The sequence below is a fragment of the Triturus cristatus genome, chromosome 8 (genome assembly GCF_964204655.1).
Source record: "Triturus cristatus chromosome 8, aTriCri1.1, whole genome shotgun sequence".
NCBI classification, from domain to species: domain Eukaryota; kingdom Metazoa; phylum Chordata; class Amphibia; order Caudata; family Salamandridae; genus Triturus; species Triturus cristatus.
Genome location: NC_140591.1, coordinates 323,418,173 through 323,433,413, shown reverse-complemented (window position 1 = coordinate 323,433,413; position 15,241 = coordinate 323,418,173). Strand labels below are relative to the sequence as shown.

At 43.6% G+C, this 15,241-nt stretch overlaps 1 protein-coding gene across 1 annotated transcript in view; it reads right to left on the bottom strand.

Annotated features, from left to right (window-relative positions):
* Nucleotides 1-14,316, bottom strand: part of CDK8 (cyclin dependent kinase 8) — a 218,225-nt gene extending 203,909 nt beyond the window's left edge. Inside the window, exon 1 of the mRNA XM_085621614.1 lies at nucleotides 14,014-14,316. Within this exon, the coding sequence (XP_085477740.1) occupies nucleotides 14,014-14,276 (263 nt within the window). The 5' untranslated portion in view covers nucleotides 14,277-14,316. The remainder of the gene's footprint in view (nucleotides 1-14,013) is intronic.
* Nucleotides 14,317-15,241: the final 925 nt, after the last annotated feature.

The window sequence follows — 15,241 nt, the reverse complement described above, 5'->3', positions numbered from 1 at the left end:
ACTGCAATGTACGCTCCCCATCTTTTATAGGGCCCCCAGATAACTGTACTGTAAAAGGTTGTACTCATGCAGTGCTTGCTAACATTCCTTAAGTATTGAAGCGCTTCCCAGTCTTTTGGAATCAGGTTTCTCTGTCCTAGCCAGCCCCGTGCATTCATCTCCTCCATCCCAACCTCTAGTCCTGCAGCTTCTTCCTATCAAAGTATGACCATGGAGAAAGGCTTCTGTTCTTCCGGAGAAACTGTCAAGTCCTGAGTATCCCAATGCCAATGTACTTGTATTCAACTCTCACCATGTACTTGTCTCTAGGTCCCGTGGTGCCCCCACTCCAAGATCTCTGCAAAGAACATCCCCAGCTTTCGCACCGGTATCTGTGAAACCATCCCCTTAATCTCAGTGGTTCTTTCCCACTCCCGTCCCCGTACCTGTATGAGACTCCGAGTTTGCACCTCGCCCTCTTTTCTTCTGCTCTTCATTTTCAAAATTTGTGCGGGCTTCAGCTACGCAAGCGCAGAAGGAAGGATGTACTACGAAGGCGTGTTAACGGTCTGTCGTATGAACACACAGAATATGCGCATGCGTGCTCGTAAGGTGGAAAGCTAACTACGGCCATCTTTGTTCGGCCTTCAACTGGCACGCATCAGTGACTGAGATATGGAAAGAGAGAAGAGACTAGCACCTACCTGTATACAAAATGCGTTGCACAAGACAGAAGTGGTTTACCGTACACTAGAAATTATCTGGTTCTGAGCTCCGATGCACCGGCAAGCAGCATTTTTAGATCCGCAGCAAACTACGTTTTTCAGGAAAAAATGGCTCATTAATGCGCACCTACAGTGTAGTGCCTTACCCCACGTTAAAGCACCACTGCTCGTCTGTGATAGACATATGCAATTGCAATTAATACTAGTGTGCATCTGGTTTCTAACATTTTATTCCTTAAGGTAAGATTTTCAGGGAAATTAAGTGAGCTGCCCTAAAATCACACAATCTTATATGAAATTGGGAAGTCTGAATTTGTGGGCTGCTGGTAGCAGGTCGGCCAATGCATCATTGAGAACACTTTCCCGCCTGTTTAGCCTACATGTGTAATACAGACTAGGGGTTCTGTAATCAAGGAGAACGAACAGCTTTGCCCTACTAAACTAAACTTCCACGTTCCGCACCTCATTTTATATCCCCTCAATACTTATTAATCCCGCGTCAGAGCCCCGTTCCATTTACAGTGCAGGCTGGGTTTGCGCTTCATTCCCAGTTGTGCAGCTGGCACCACTGCACGCTGTTGAAATCTACAGGGCAGTAGGCAAGGGGCAGTTGCGCGCCCTCCTTATAATGGCTACCAAGTGGTCCAGTGTGATGGGTGACACATTTAGCCAGTTCTTTGATCCCAACCAAGAGCACTGCCAATTAGATCTTTGAGCCCGCAAGATCGATGTTCTAAGCGAAACTACAAGCCCCAGGATGCAACTTCTAATCGATCATTTACCAACTACGCATGTAATTCCATCTGGGCAATAGTCGTTCAGTGCTATGGGAGAACAGTAACCCTCTCCAGGTAGGCGATGGATTCCCTCGTCTGTAGCCAAAGCTTCTGAAAGGGATTACAAGTGTTTTGATTCTCATAAAATTGTCTTGTGTTTTTTTATGCGGCTGTCATGTAGTCCCGTCATTCCATGCGCCTTCAGTTGTAGTTTCGCGCTCACAAAAGGGAAAGTAAAACTACAAAGACCAGAATGCATAGCAAAAACACCCCACCCGACAGCTCTAGTTAATCGACACAATGTTGGGCGCACAGAACAACCCTAACCTGGCAGTTGTGGGTGTGTGTATGGATGGCAAGCGACATCTTTTGACACTCACCGATGCGGCTTAAGCTCTCCGACAAAGTTCTCCTCAACTTTTTCATGCTGCTGTTGCGGGGCGCGGTCTGCGGGAGAAGGTTCAGGTCGCACATCTAGAGCCCGCGCTGATGCGGGGCCGCAGTGGTCTGGGGTGACGAAAGCCGGTTTCTGCTGCTCCTCCGCAGCCTCTGAACACCAGCCGGGGCTCAGGGCCATGGAAGAGGAACCCCGCCTGCGAGTCCGCTCTCGGGCTTCTGAAACACCAACATGAAGTCTTACCTGAACACCACCGCCTTTCTCCGAGGCAGAGCAGAAATGCCTCGGAGAAAGGCAGCGGCATTTTCGGATTCGGGGGCCTGTTTGTCTTTTCTCTCCTCCAGCCATTGGCTGGAGGAGAGAATGAGACTTCTTGCAAAAAACACGCCCCCCGATCCGAAAAGAATGGGGCCTAATCGGAATGACTGACCTCTTCTCCAATGGCTGGCCAGCATTCAAGAGGCCAACCAATGGAGAACAGGGGAGAAGAGGGGCGGGTTCAAGCCCCTCTTCTCCAAGTCATTAAATCTCGGAGCTAGACTGCGCAAGCGCAGCCTTCGCAGCCGAGACCTAAAAAGGGAGCAATTTAATTATGAATGTGTTGCAACTCAAAATGGGCCATATAAAATATTGGCCACCGATGGAGCTACAGAAGCACCCATACTTACGCCTTTTATTTGCTTGAACAGGCTATCGCCGAACTCAAAGGTATTTTCCGTTAAAACTATTCCTAAACATAGTAGCAAAAATGTTTTCGGGCATGCAACATTATATTTGTCAATAAACCAAGAAACTGCTTCCATCGCTTTATCTTGTGGGATGTTACTATACAGCGATTCAATATCTAGTGTAACTAGAATGTTATTAACTGGAATGAATGAAAGATGTTCCACTTTGTTTATAATGGCCATGGTGTCTCTCACATATGATGGTATTTTGGAAATATGAGGTCTTAAAATGTTATCTGAATATTTTGATAAGGGCTCTGAAATAGAGCCAATAGTTGAAACAATGGGACGATAAGGGAGGGGGGGGGGGGGGGGGGCAATCAAGATCTTTATGAATTTTGGGATTCCGTAAATGCATGGCATTTTAGGTTTCGTTTGATTTAAATATTCAAATTCTTTGGTACAGATGAGCCCATTGTCCAAAGCTTGCTTAGTTAAGCGTTGAATTTTTAACTTCACTTTCAAAGTAGGGTCTTGGTTCACGGAGGTGTAAAAATTGGAATCATTCAAACGGGATTTCATCTTTTGTACATAAGTGACTGTATCCAATATTACAATTCCTTCTCCTTTGTCGCAACTTTTAATTGTTAGTGACTTATCGTTGGATATTTTTGGGAGGGACACAAATTCTTCTCAATTTAGGTTGTATATTGGTTTAGGCACAAACGTGGTAACTCTGTCAAGGCAATTCAAGACAGTATGTTCGAATACCATAACTTCTGGACCTAACTGATCTAAAGCTGGAGTGAATGTTGAAGGGTTAGACACTCCTGAAAGGTTCACCATGGTATCTGAAGAGGGGTCCCTGTCCATGAAAAACTTTTTAAGATGGATCTTGCGAAAGAACGCGATAATGTCTTGATACAGTTCAAAGACATTGGTTGTAGTATGGGGTACAAACGAACGTCCTTTAGACAGAAGATTAGTACTGGCACTATCCAATGTAGTGGAAGATAGATTGAATATAGGAATCATATTCCCTTCCTCCAATAGGGTTTTAATAATTGCCTCTCAATTGGGTCTGAAATCGAACTCTTTGCCTTCCCTTGCGGACACTGCCCTGTCCTAAAAAAGGCTGAGGGGCATTGTGAGTAGAATTGAATGCTATGTGGCCCGGGTTGTTCATATTGGTAAGAGGAACTTTCTCCTTCAGATTCAGATGTATCTGAAAAAGTATGTACTCGTCGACTACTGGCATTATCGTCGTTAGAGTAGTGATTCTGCTTGTAAAAATTCTCAGCTAGATAAGGATACGTTTTCTCCTGTGAGTTAAATCTAATGTCTTTATGTAATTTATCAGATTTACGTTTCACAAGATAGTCTTTAAAGGATGCTAGTTCCCTATCAGCTTGTTCTAATTTCTTTTTACCTTCCTCTAATGCATTATTTGTACGTATTTTTTCTTCTAGTTTTTTTTTGTTTTTTTTAGAGCGTGCGGTTACGCACACAATGACGGGCAGAAGCGCCATCTGGCTTTCTTCCCTTGTCATGGTGCGCGCACATCGCACACCACTCGACAGCCTGCTTTCACTTTTGCCGTCGCGCGCACACACCATTCGCATCCTTTTTTTTCTTTTAGCATGCGCGCGCACACAACTCCCGCTTGTTCTATATTCTCTCTGGTTTGGATGAAGGAATTCCAGCTATGCTTCTACATTCCTTTATGTACCCAGCATGAACCAGCCCTTTGCTAAAAAGCACATTTGTAGCAACTGCAGCACATCGCTGTATATATAATTTAAAGAAAAAGAAAGCTTTGTTTCGAAAACAAATGCCCCCTCGCTGGTAGTGATCCTCTTCGCAAAACCAACTACCTGCAACCAGTGCTCTAAATTGGCAGAGTACCTGCACTTTTTAATTTGAAAGGAGAGTACCTGCACTTCTCAGCATTTCTTCAGTGAGAGTGCCTTGCTTCTCAGCACTGCTGCATGGGAGAGTACCTGTAGAAAAGACACATACTCCAATCCATGTTCAAAGACCTTTATTTCCCAACTCTGAGACAGCGGAGAGACATATGCGACCTGAATACATCTCAGCAACAACTCCTCTAGTCTTGATCGTCTTCCCCATAACATGACCCTACCCGCATTCCACATTACCTCACAAGCTTCCCCAATCCAATGCATGCAAGCTGCGACACAACAGGACCTGCCCTCCTCAGGAGCAGCAGGTACTCTAAAGAGTGAGTACCTGCACTTCTATTTCAGTTTAAAGCACTGCACGTTAGAACTACATACATCACTCCACAAAATATAATGCTGTGCTACTCTTCACAACAGTCGAACATTTTTACTCAAAAGACCTCTCGTGATCATGAGACAAAAGCCAGGCCCAGGGACTTGTTTTGTTTTAAGGCTGTTCAGATCTCAGTGCAACACCACACCCTTCCTTTTGTGCATGCCTTCTGACATGGACAAAGTCTAAGCACCGCTCAGGTTACACCCCGGCGAGCCGTGCAAGTGGCCAGCGCCCAACAAGCAGTGCAAATGACATCACCGTGCGTGTGACAGCCGCAAGTGTGCCATTTAAACTGCAGAATACCTCGGTCTCACCCACGCAATCTTCAGCCTAAAACCACGACAGCGTCGTTTTCCGTTTGCCGCTTACAGCAGCTAATTTATTGGCATCTTGAAAATGTAAATAAAGCTACCGTTTAGGGCAAATAAAAAAAGTTAATGATTTTCAGTCAAAGAGGAAGCATCTTCACCACTGGACTTTTACCATGTTGTTTAGGTCGTCGGAGGTGAGAAGTAGGGGTGTAAAGCGGGTCCGCACTCCTTGGACAGCTGTTTATTCCCGTGGAGGGGAGGTGACAGCCATTCTTTACTCTTTTGGGATCTTGTCGGAGAAGGTGTTGGCGAGGACCTCACCTGGAACCTTTCAGAGAGGTTATGTTTTGTGTCTTGAGTTTTAAAGCCTCATGTCTCAGTGGTGTTTTCTTTGCACAACTGAGTTTGAAAGCTATTTTGTTTGTGGTCCTCCACGCCATACCTCTCCATCAGATAATAAAGCGGTTCGCTTGTTTCTGCTTGCTCCATCTTCCTTTTTGCTTGCAAATATTTTTGGGCTTGTTTCACAGCAGCGTGTCACCTTCGGCTATTGATTTTTTTTGGCTCTCTGCTAAGTGCGCGCTCTCCTCAGACAGCTCGTGCAGATTGGCACCTCCGATCTCATGGCACTGGCCCGGCGCTCTTTCCCCTGCCTTGTTTTAAATTCTGATTTTGTAGGGTGGGTCCCTGACAGTGCCGTTTATCTGGTTCAGCAGGATCTGCAAATCTTGGTCCGTTCAATTAAGCAGCATTCGTAATGTCCACGGCCCAGACTGAAGACCAATGACAGGCTGTGTTTATCAACCAACTGTAACGATGTTAGGTGAGATCGTGGGGTTGCTCAACCTCCTTTTTCTCACACCGTCATCCGCCACAAGAACCCCGCTTGCCACCCATTCACTCAGTAGGGCAGTCGCAGAACGGCGCAAATCCCCTCTCCCCCCTCTGCTCCTGTACCCTGTTCTTTGTTTCATTGCAGCAGTGACAGCTTGGTTTTATTTGAACCGTAAATTTGTTAAACAGCAATACATAATATCTCATGAATAAAGACCATGAATACAGATTCTACAAGAAGAAAAAACACCAAACCATATAAAAAATACAGTATTGTCAAGTAACATCAAACAAGACATTCAAAATACAGACACTTTAAAAAACATTAAAACCCATGAGCCTAAATATACAAAATAAGGGTGCAATTTATTTTAAAGTGCTGGGAATCTCGCCGCCAGGGCACAAGTTACATCCAGGGGTTGCATTTGAAATTAAATTTTTTTTTTACAAAAATCCAATCCTGTCCTTATGTTATCCTTTAAAGAAAATTGGTTTTAAAACTTAGCAGTAATCTCCTCTCCGACCATTATAAGCGGTTACAGATCAACCATGCACACATACACAACCCTAGCAGAGAGCGGTGGGAGCGTGAGTTGGGTAGGACACTCAGCCACAAAGAGTGGGAGGGAATATATTACAGAGCCAGACACTCTGCGTATCACATGGGGCTCACGGAGACACTTACGAAGATTGTGACATACTGGTACTATACCCCGGAACGCTTCCATGCAATGGACAGAGCCCGAGAGGCTATGTGCTGGAGGGGCTGCGGACCGGTGGGCAATCTGGTACACTTACTTTGGGAGTGCGAACACGTTCAACCTTACTGGACCCAGGTGCTGGATGAGGTGGACAAGCACTTTTGAGACTGAGATACCACGCTTTCCAGCCTATGTACTGTTAGGTCTCCCTAATCCTCTGACCTACCCCTTAAAATCTCGTAGAGGTAGACAGATGGCCATCGCACTAGGGTCGGCGACACAAAACATACTTACGCACTGGTGCACCCCCAACGTTCCAACTTTTACAGGCTGGCTGCACCGTCTGTGGTATGTCCTTAGTATGGAGAAATTGGCACTTACAGTGGCGGGGGAGGGAACCAGGTATGACGAGCTGTGCAACCATTTCTGTCGCTCTTGGCTGCCGAATTCCAGGAGGTCACATGCCCCAGCTATCTCCGGTTGTTGCGTCTTACGGAGACAAAACGGGCGGACTGCTGAGAGGGTAGGAGAGGGCTTAGCATAGCTTTGGTGATGGACGAGGAGCACGAACAGGGAGGGGGGCCAGAGGGGAGGGGGAGGGGGGATATCGGGGTTTTTCTTTTTTCCTATTCCTTCTCTTTTACTTAACTGTTAATTCAAAGACGTGCTATCTGTCAGCTAAGCGCACACTGGTGAGATGGTGCTCTACAGTCACTTAGATCAGTGGTTACATCGCAACCTTACAAGATGGAAGCTATATGTACATTGTATGCTATTTCTGAATTGCAATAAATAAAAACATTTAAACCATAAAACTTGGCAGTGCGTATTTAAAAAGAATATCAACAATCTAGCAAAATATGTATTCTTGTACACTGTATCAGCAACCTGCAGCCACACAACCCTGCCTAATTTTTTAATAAGTGGGCATAAGGGGGGACGAGACCTAATCTGAATTTTAAAATTGCATTGCACATTTGTAGGGTTAGCAGTTCGTGGTTCATAGGTGAGCAAGTTTGTGTAAGTAAGGGAAGAATGATTTTAGTTCCCAGAATTCACATCATTCTAGAGTGGAAGGCTTTGCACCCAAATACTACAGATCCCTTTCACTTGAAGCCCCCTCTACCCCCTCTACTACCCCTCTATCACCCCTCTTTCACCCTGCGGTGGACTAAGTGGCAGCCGGAGCCTGATAGCACTGCTTGTCCTTTAAAAAAATTAAAAGCATTGTCATAGCCAATAGGTCTCGCCTTTGGGACCTTATAAGTGTTTAGTTATGCAGCACAATATCCTTGGTACAACAACATCAACTGTTGCATGGCTAAGCACTTATAAGGTCCCAAAGGCGAGACCTATTGGCTATGCCAATGCTTGTTAAATATGTGATTAGTGAATGACAGCATGATCAGACATACAATTGTATAAGCATTTACTGAGACCAAGAAAGAGGGGGGGCAGGAAGAGAGATCAGAGTGAGAGTATGCGGGGAGTGGTGGGTGGTGGGTGGTAAGTGATTGAGACGGAGGGACATAGATATAACGAAAGAGGGGAATAGTTGGAGAACATTGAATGAAAGGGAAATGAGCAGAAGATATATGAGAGAGAGAATCAAAATGATATTTATGCCAAAGAAATTTTCCAAAGCAAACCTGGTCATCATTATGCCACAAACAATAGGCTAATCAGCACATTTAACAAGCAATAAAACACGCTATAAGTTCATTAACATAAATCATCCTGATCCACAAAAGCATTGTGAGTCAACAGATACTTTCTATACAATATGAGCATTATGTACATCATCTATCCCTTCCAAACTAAGAGAAAAATATACATTTATCATCTTAAGGTGAGTAACAGTACAATTTTATTGGAACCCCTCAAACCTGAAATGTAAGAGCAAAGCTGTTGGGTTGTAGGGAGCAAAAAACTTACCCAAAGCGTCTTATTTATAGTCATGTAATCTGAGGGGAAAATGGAAGGGAACACAATCAGAAACGTCTACCTCTGAAAACCAACAATATGTTCTGCACAGAATGAGCTTTACATGCTTACAGTCTCTGAATTAATTTACAAAAAGTCATCTAATTAGGAGCAGAAACAAAAATGCTAGTTTAGGAAAAGTTTTGCTCCCTACAACCCAATAGCTTTGCTCTTACATTTCAGGTTTGAGGGGTTCCAATAAACTTGCACTGTTACTCGCCTTAAGACGATATATGTGTATTTTTCTCTCTGTTTGTAAGGGATAGATGATGGACATAATGCTCATATTGTATAGAAAGTACCCGTTGACTCAATGCTTTTGTGGATCAGGATGATTTATGCTAATAAACTTATAGCGTTTGATTGATTGATAGATAGATAAATGTGCTTATTAGCCTATTTGGGGCATGATGATGACCAGGTTTGTTTTGGAAAATTTCTTTGGCATAAATAGCATTTTGATTCTCTCTGCGATATATCTTCATCTCATTTCCCTTTCCATCCATGTTCTCCAACTATTCCCCTCTTTTGTGATCTCCAAGTCCCTCCATCTCAATCACTTACCGCCACTCCCTGTAAACTCTCACTCTGATCTCTCTTCTTCTGCCCCTTCACCCTCTTTCTTTCTTGGTGTCGGCAAATGCTTATACAATTGTATGGCTACTCACTCTGTCTTTCACTAATCACATATTTAAAAAAACAATGGTTTATTGTACAATTCATGTCATGTTCCACATACCACTTTGTCTCTGTGATTGTCTGCCTTGAAAAAGCCCTTGGCCGATTGGCCCAACAGGCAAAACACGTGTCGGTTGTTCTTTTTTGGTTCATTGGATCTGTTAATAACAAACACGAAAACCGGAGAATTGTGCTTTGGATTACACTATCACAGGATCCTATTACTGAAATATTAGGCGCAACAACCTCCCTCTTTATTTGTACTATCAAGATTTTACAGTGGCACAACCTTCAAGCATGCAACATTTTCTCTTTTGACTTTTTAAAAAAACGTTTTTGCTGCACATGGATTACTCATTCGTTATTAAAGCATGAATGATGGACTTTCTTTTTTTGTCCACAAAATAAATTCTAACTTTTTTAGTCATCTGCTTTGTTTCCTTTAAGGGTTAATAAAATAAAATCTTTACTTCATGGATGTTACGTGAATATTGATCTGATGAAAGATATGTTGTCTGAAATGCATTGGGAATCACAATATAATAACTGCATTTCAACCAACATAGCATTAAGGAATTTTACAACGTTTAAACAGCACTAAAATGAGACAATAAATCTTGGCTTGAAATGACTTCACTTGAGAGTTTATTTTGATTAAAGGGTTTCCTACCCATGATTTTCTGTGCGGCATGTGACGTATAATTTAATTAGATTATAGCAGGTTTATAGTTATTCCTATGCAAGGACGCATGGTCAACTAAGCTAGCTCGTCGGAATGTTACACATCGCCTAACATCACGGAGGTAAATTTAGGAGTGCTCAAAGAATACATTACTCAGTTTAATAACGACTATGTAACACTACAGTAGGAATTGACTGAAAGCACTTTACAAAACGAATGTGTTCCTAGAAGTTAATGCCTGACCAACTTTAGTGGCCATGCAATTAAAACTTGCGTTGAAGCAGAATTATGAAGGGAATGGAAATTTACTTCATACCCTTACCTTTAGTCTCACTCAACACAGGCAAAGAGGCCAACCTCTGACCGCCTTGTATCCGTGCTTTAGACCCCGACTAAACTTAGAATGCATGTAAACTGTTTCCCCTTTTTTTGTTTTTTCTTCCCTTTTTATGGATGCTAATTAAAACTAGGCAATCTTGGTTAATCTCTTAAATGTATTGATGTTTGTACACATAACTTAGGTTGGAACGAGTACATGAGCCTCACAAAGCATGTTATTTTTTACCCTATACACAGGGCCATAGGAATTATGTGATTTTCTGGCTGCTGCATTCACAGCATAATTATGGAATTTCTGCAGTTGCCACATATTCTATCATCTGCAGCATGATTTGTACATTTTAACAAGAAAAATGTTTCTAGCACAAATGAATCAAAGTTACTAATAAGCATCAACAATGCCAATAAGTCTGGCTTTAAAGGAATGCTGAATAGTAATGTGAAGCATTACAAAAAATTAGCATGGCAATTTATATGTATGTGTGCAGAAACAAGGAACTGTACAATATATTGGTGGAGGTTAAAAGGTTAAGCGACAGTTGCACTGTCCAGCCAGGCCTAAACTTTTATGTAAGTAAATGACTGCCTTTTCCCCTCTGTGCTACTGCCAGAGAAAAACACAATAAATGATCTAGTTATTAAAGACACTTTAATAGCATACCAAAGTTATGCATGTACCCCTGAAAGTTCAAGCTTGGGCAGCTGTATAAATAAATAAAAAAGGTCACAACTGGTGGAGGACAAGCACTTTCATGTGGAAACACAAAACTTCTGCCAAATCAAAACATGTGCTCCTGGCCACCAACATGTGGGCGGAACCAAAGACCCTCTCAGGTGAGAGTTACATAATAGTCTGGCGACAGCTGTACTGTCAAGCCAGACCATAATAAGGTGGCGACATGCGTTATGGCAGGCATCTGCAAAGGCTGATGATGTAATTGAAGATGACACTAAGGTAAGTGAAGAGTAGACCTTTATTCATAACACCACCACAGTCCAGTGACAGGGGTCAGCTGTGGAATCTTCAGAACAGGGAGAGACAGAACCAAGGGAAAGGGGAGGGGTGGACGGAATGTACCAACTGGCAGATTATAACACACCTCTTATGCAAGGTGAACATTGAAAGAGAAGTGAAAGAGAGAGAAAGGCAAAAGGCAACAGAAAGAGAAAGGAGGGGGGGAACAAAGCGCATCAAAAAGGATATAACTGAACGTTGCTCAGGAAGAGTAGGCAAAGAACAATTAAGAGTCAGATTAGGCTATAGTCTTTGGCCCACACCGGAGGAGTTTTACTCCTCAAAGAAGCTCTGTGAACTTGAGGTAACATATTCCCAGAACTTTCGTCTCGATCGGACCTGTCAATATTCTTGGCTCCTACTTGATCCGCTGGGACTCCGGGCCCTTTTTCCCAGTTGTGAGGAACAATTCAGTCCATACTCCAGGTTTGGCCATTCACTAGTTGCATCACAATCTTGCCTAACATAGTGATTCTGTATGGTTCTGAAAATCTGGAGGCCTCCCTCCTGCGAGGTTTGGGAATGTCAACCAGAACTAGGTCTCCTTCTTGAAACAAGTGAAATTTGACTCGCTTAGTGCATATCTGCCCTTATCTTTGGCCTGGTGTTCGCCCACTTTCTTGGAGATTTAGTTACGGTCCACCACACACTTGTTTCCCATCTTCAAGTTAGGAGGGGATAACCTGGTCTTAGGTGCTCTACCCTTTATGGACATGAACAGGGAAATACCTGTGACAGTGTTGGGAGTGGAGCGATATGCCCAAATGGTGTCTTGTAAAGCTGCTAAAGCAGATGTACCAAGGGACTCTGCCCTTTGTAAGCACTCTTTAAAACACCCGGTTCATCCGCTCTACTAGTCCTTTTGCGTGGGGACAATACAGAGCAGTTTTGGCGCCAGTGATGTAATTAAAGACGATACTCAGGTAAGTGAAGAGTGGACCTTTATTCACAACACCACCACAGTCCAGTGACGGGAGTCAGCTGTGGAATCTTCAGGACAGGGAGAGACAGAACCAAGGGAAAGGAAAGGGGAGGGGTGGACGGAATGTACCAACTGGCGGATTATAACAGTTGACTTGTCACCTTTCTGCCGATTATTGCCGTATTTAGGTGTTAAACTGATACTAATTAGGTGAATGCTTGGCCAAGACAGTGTTAACGTGTAAAAATAACAAAAAACTGTCACAAAATGTGCTTTTCTTGCCACAAGATTTTGTGAACTCTGCCACATAATTTGGTCCCTCTCTGTTATGCGATTCTAGTGGCCCTGCCTATATACCATCTCAATGTTTCAAAACTAGATAATTTAATTTACCTTTTTATCTATGCTTCCATTGATATGCAGGTTTATATTATTTGTACTGACCACCAAACACTTGCTCAATTAAAAAGCACTAGTAAACTTAAATACTGCAAAATCAATAGGTCTGGTGTTGGCAGCAGCCTTTTCGATTTCTAAAGGTTTGTTAGTGTTTGTAAAACTTTATTATTGAGAAAGCTCCCATGCTCTTGACAATATAGTTTTAAAACTGCCTAAAAGCAAAAATTCTTCTTTGGTCTCAAACAACTCTCATTGCCATACTAGGCCCTGGCACTGGAGTGATCATTATTAGCTGATGTGCTCCTTATGAAGGATTAGAATGTTGTCACTCAGTAAAATTAGTTGACTGACAAAGTGCCTCATGCTGTAGGGTGAAAGAAAACATGAATGACAACAGATCAATGAATATATATATATATATATATATATAAAATCAAAAGGCCTTGGCTAATGCCAGATCTACAGAGAACGCAGACCAACAACAGTGCCTAGAGCCAACACTGTATTGGCTGAGCCACTGCCGCATACCACACAGGTTTCTAACCAGTAGCATCAAAGATTTTTTGCCTCACTGACTTAGGGATGAACAAAAGACTATAAATCTGCCTTACTGAGTTTTAACAATCTGAACCACCATCTCACCCTCATCCGATCTTGTTAACTAGCCAACTCAAACAGTAGTCTTAGTCACTGTTGTGCTAGTTGTATCTACCTACCTTTCTCTTTCTCACTCTATCCCTAATCTCACTCTCCCCTAACCTATCACTATACTTTCCTTCTATGACGTATCCCCTCTTTCACCTCTCTCTCTATATATGACGCAATGGAATGTTTATGCATTCTTCACTTAGAGACGCTTCTTGTCAGGGACATGCTTCCCACCTGCGTGTGGGCCTTAATGATATAAATACCATTTTACACTTGAATGGACTCCATGTCTTAATAGTCACAAAGAAAACAACAGGACAGGCTACTAAAATGCATAATAGCCACACGAATTTGTTGACAGGAGGCAAACCTGTCTGAGTGAGAACTGAAGCACAGGTACACCCATAAGTGTCAACTATACTACTGAGCTCAACTGGAATTACCGAGAGTTGGAAGGTTTACTTTCGGATCTAGTATAGGTTCCTTGGACTACAGAATATTTGAAAATTGGCTGGGTCGCATCTGATCGTGGGACCGATCGCCCATAGGGGAAGGCATACTGTAGGCACTGATGGGCACAAAACCACAGGTACAAGGTGACTGTCCCCGGCACCGGGGAGTTGACAGGGGGTGTGCTCCGACTCTACCCCAAACTTACCCATCTTTGCGCTTTGCCTTGAACACGTGCCCATATGTCCCTCTGCCCACTTTGCAGCCCTCGTACTCAAAGAGATCCTCCACCCGCTCGCGCTCCGCCGTCAGCTTCACTTTGAAATCATAGTCCATGTCTGCAGGGGTTGGGGACCCCCTCGCTCTACCTAGGGGCTCCGCTGCCGTACCAGCATGTACCGGCGGGAGCTGCTCAGGGGGCGGGGGGAGGAGGGTCCGCACTGTGCCCGGTTCTGTCCGCAGCATACACATATACAGCCGGTAACTTGCGGCGCCCCGCTGACGTAAAACTGTCGTGCTGGGGCCGCTTTACGGTCGTTTTACTTGTCCGTTTTCTATGTCTATGCCGCTCATATAATATACATTTGTGACACATCGGACGCAGTTGACAAAGGTGTCACGGATCAACAAGTAAACAAAACTGCGACTTAACAATTCAATGTAGGGTGTTATTAGGCTCAAGTCCGACCGGCAGAGAACAGATCGGCGTTAGAGATGTCCGAGAACAACAGACTTGTGGAAAAAGGCAGGACTGAACGTCACAATGCTGGCTTGTGAATTCATGTTTGGTAAAATTTCTCATTCCGGACGGCTCGCAAAATAGGGAAAACGCACAAAGGAGGAAAAAAAACGGAAAAAATGTAACGAAGAGTGAAAGCAGGAACCCGCAAGAGTGCGAATAAGGGGCAGGAAGTGTCGGAAGTCGTCTAAAAAAGCAGGACGTGGTTTCCAGACTTGCAGTCTTTGTTAATCTGCGCATCTTCTTAGGAGAGGTTTGGGCACCGGTACGGCTTTTAAATTGGATGAAAAAATTGGGGGTCTCAAAGAGACGTGACTGGGTGAATTAATGGCGTGGCTTAAAAACACGTGCACTAAAAATCTGTGCTGAGCATATTATAATATTTTTTTTTAATAAATGGTACAGCTACCCCTGGGGGATTCCCAGCGCTAAACGTCAGGTAAGGGAACGTCAGAACCAGCAACTCAGAACAGCCATATTTCAGCTGTCTTCGAAAGATCGATAACGAGGAACATTGTCTCAAATGTTCTGTGAGGGAGTTCCATAGCTTGGGGCCCTAATAAGCAAGCAAACGCGCTCCCCATGCATGATCGCTATACTGTCTGGATCACACAAATGAACCGGCCACTAGAAAGAAGAGACCAGGACAGATAATACGATTTAACAAAATTACGCAGGTAGCAAGGACCAACCCCAG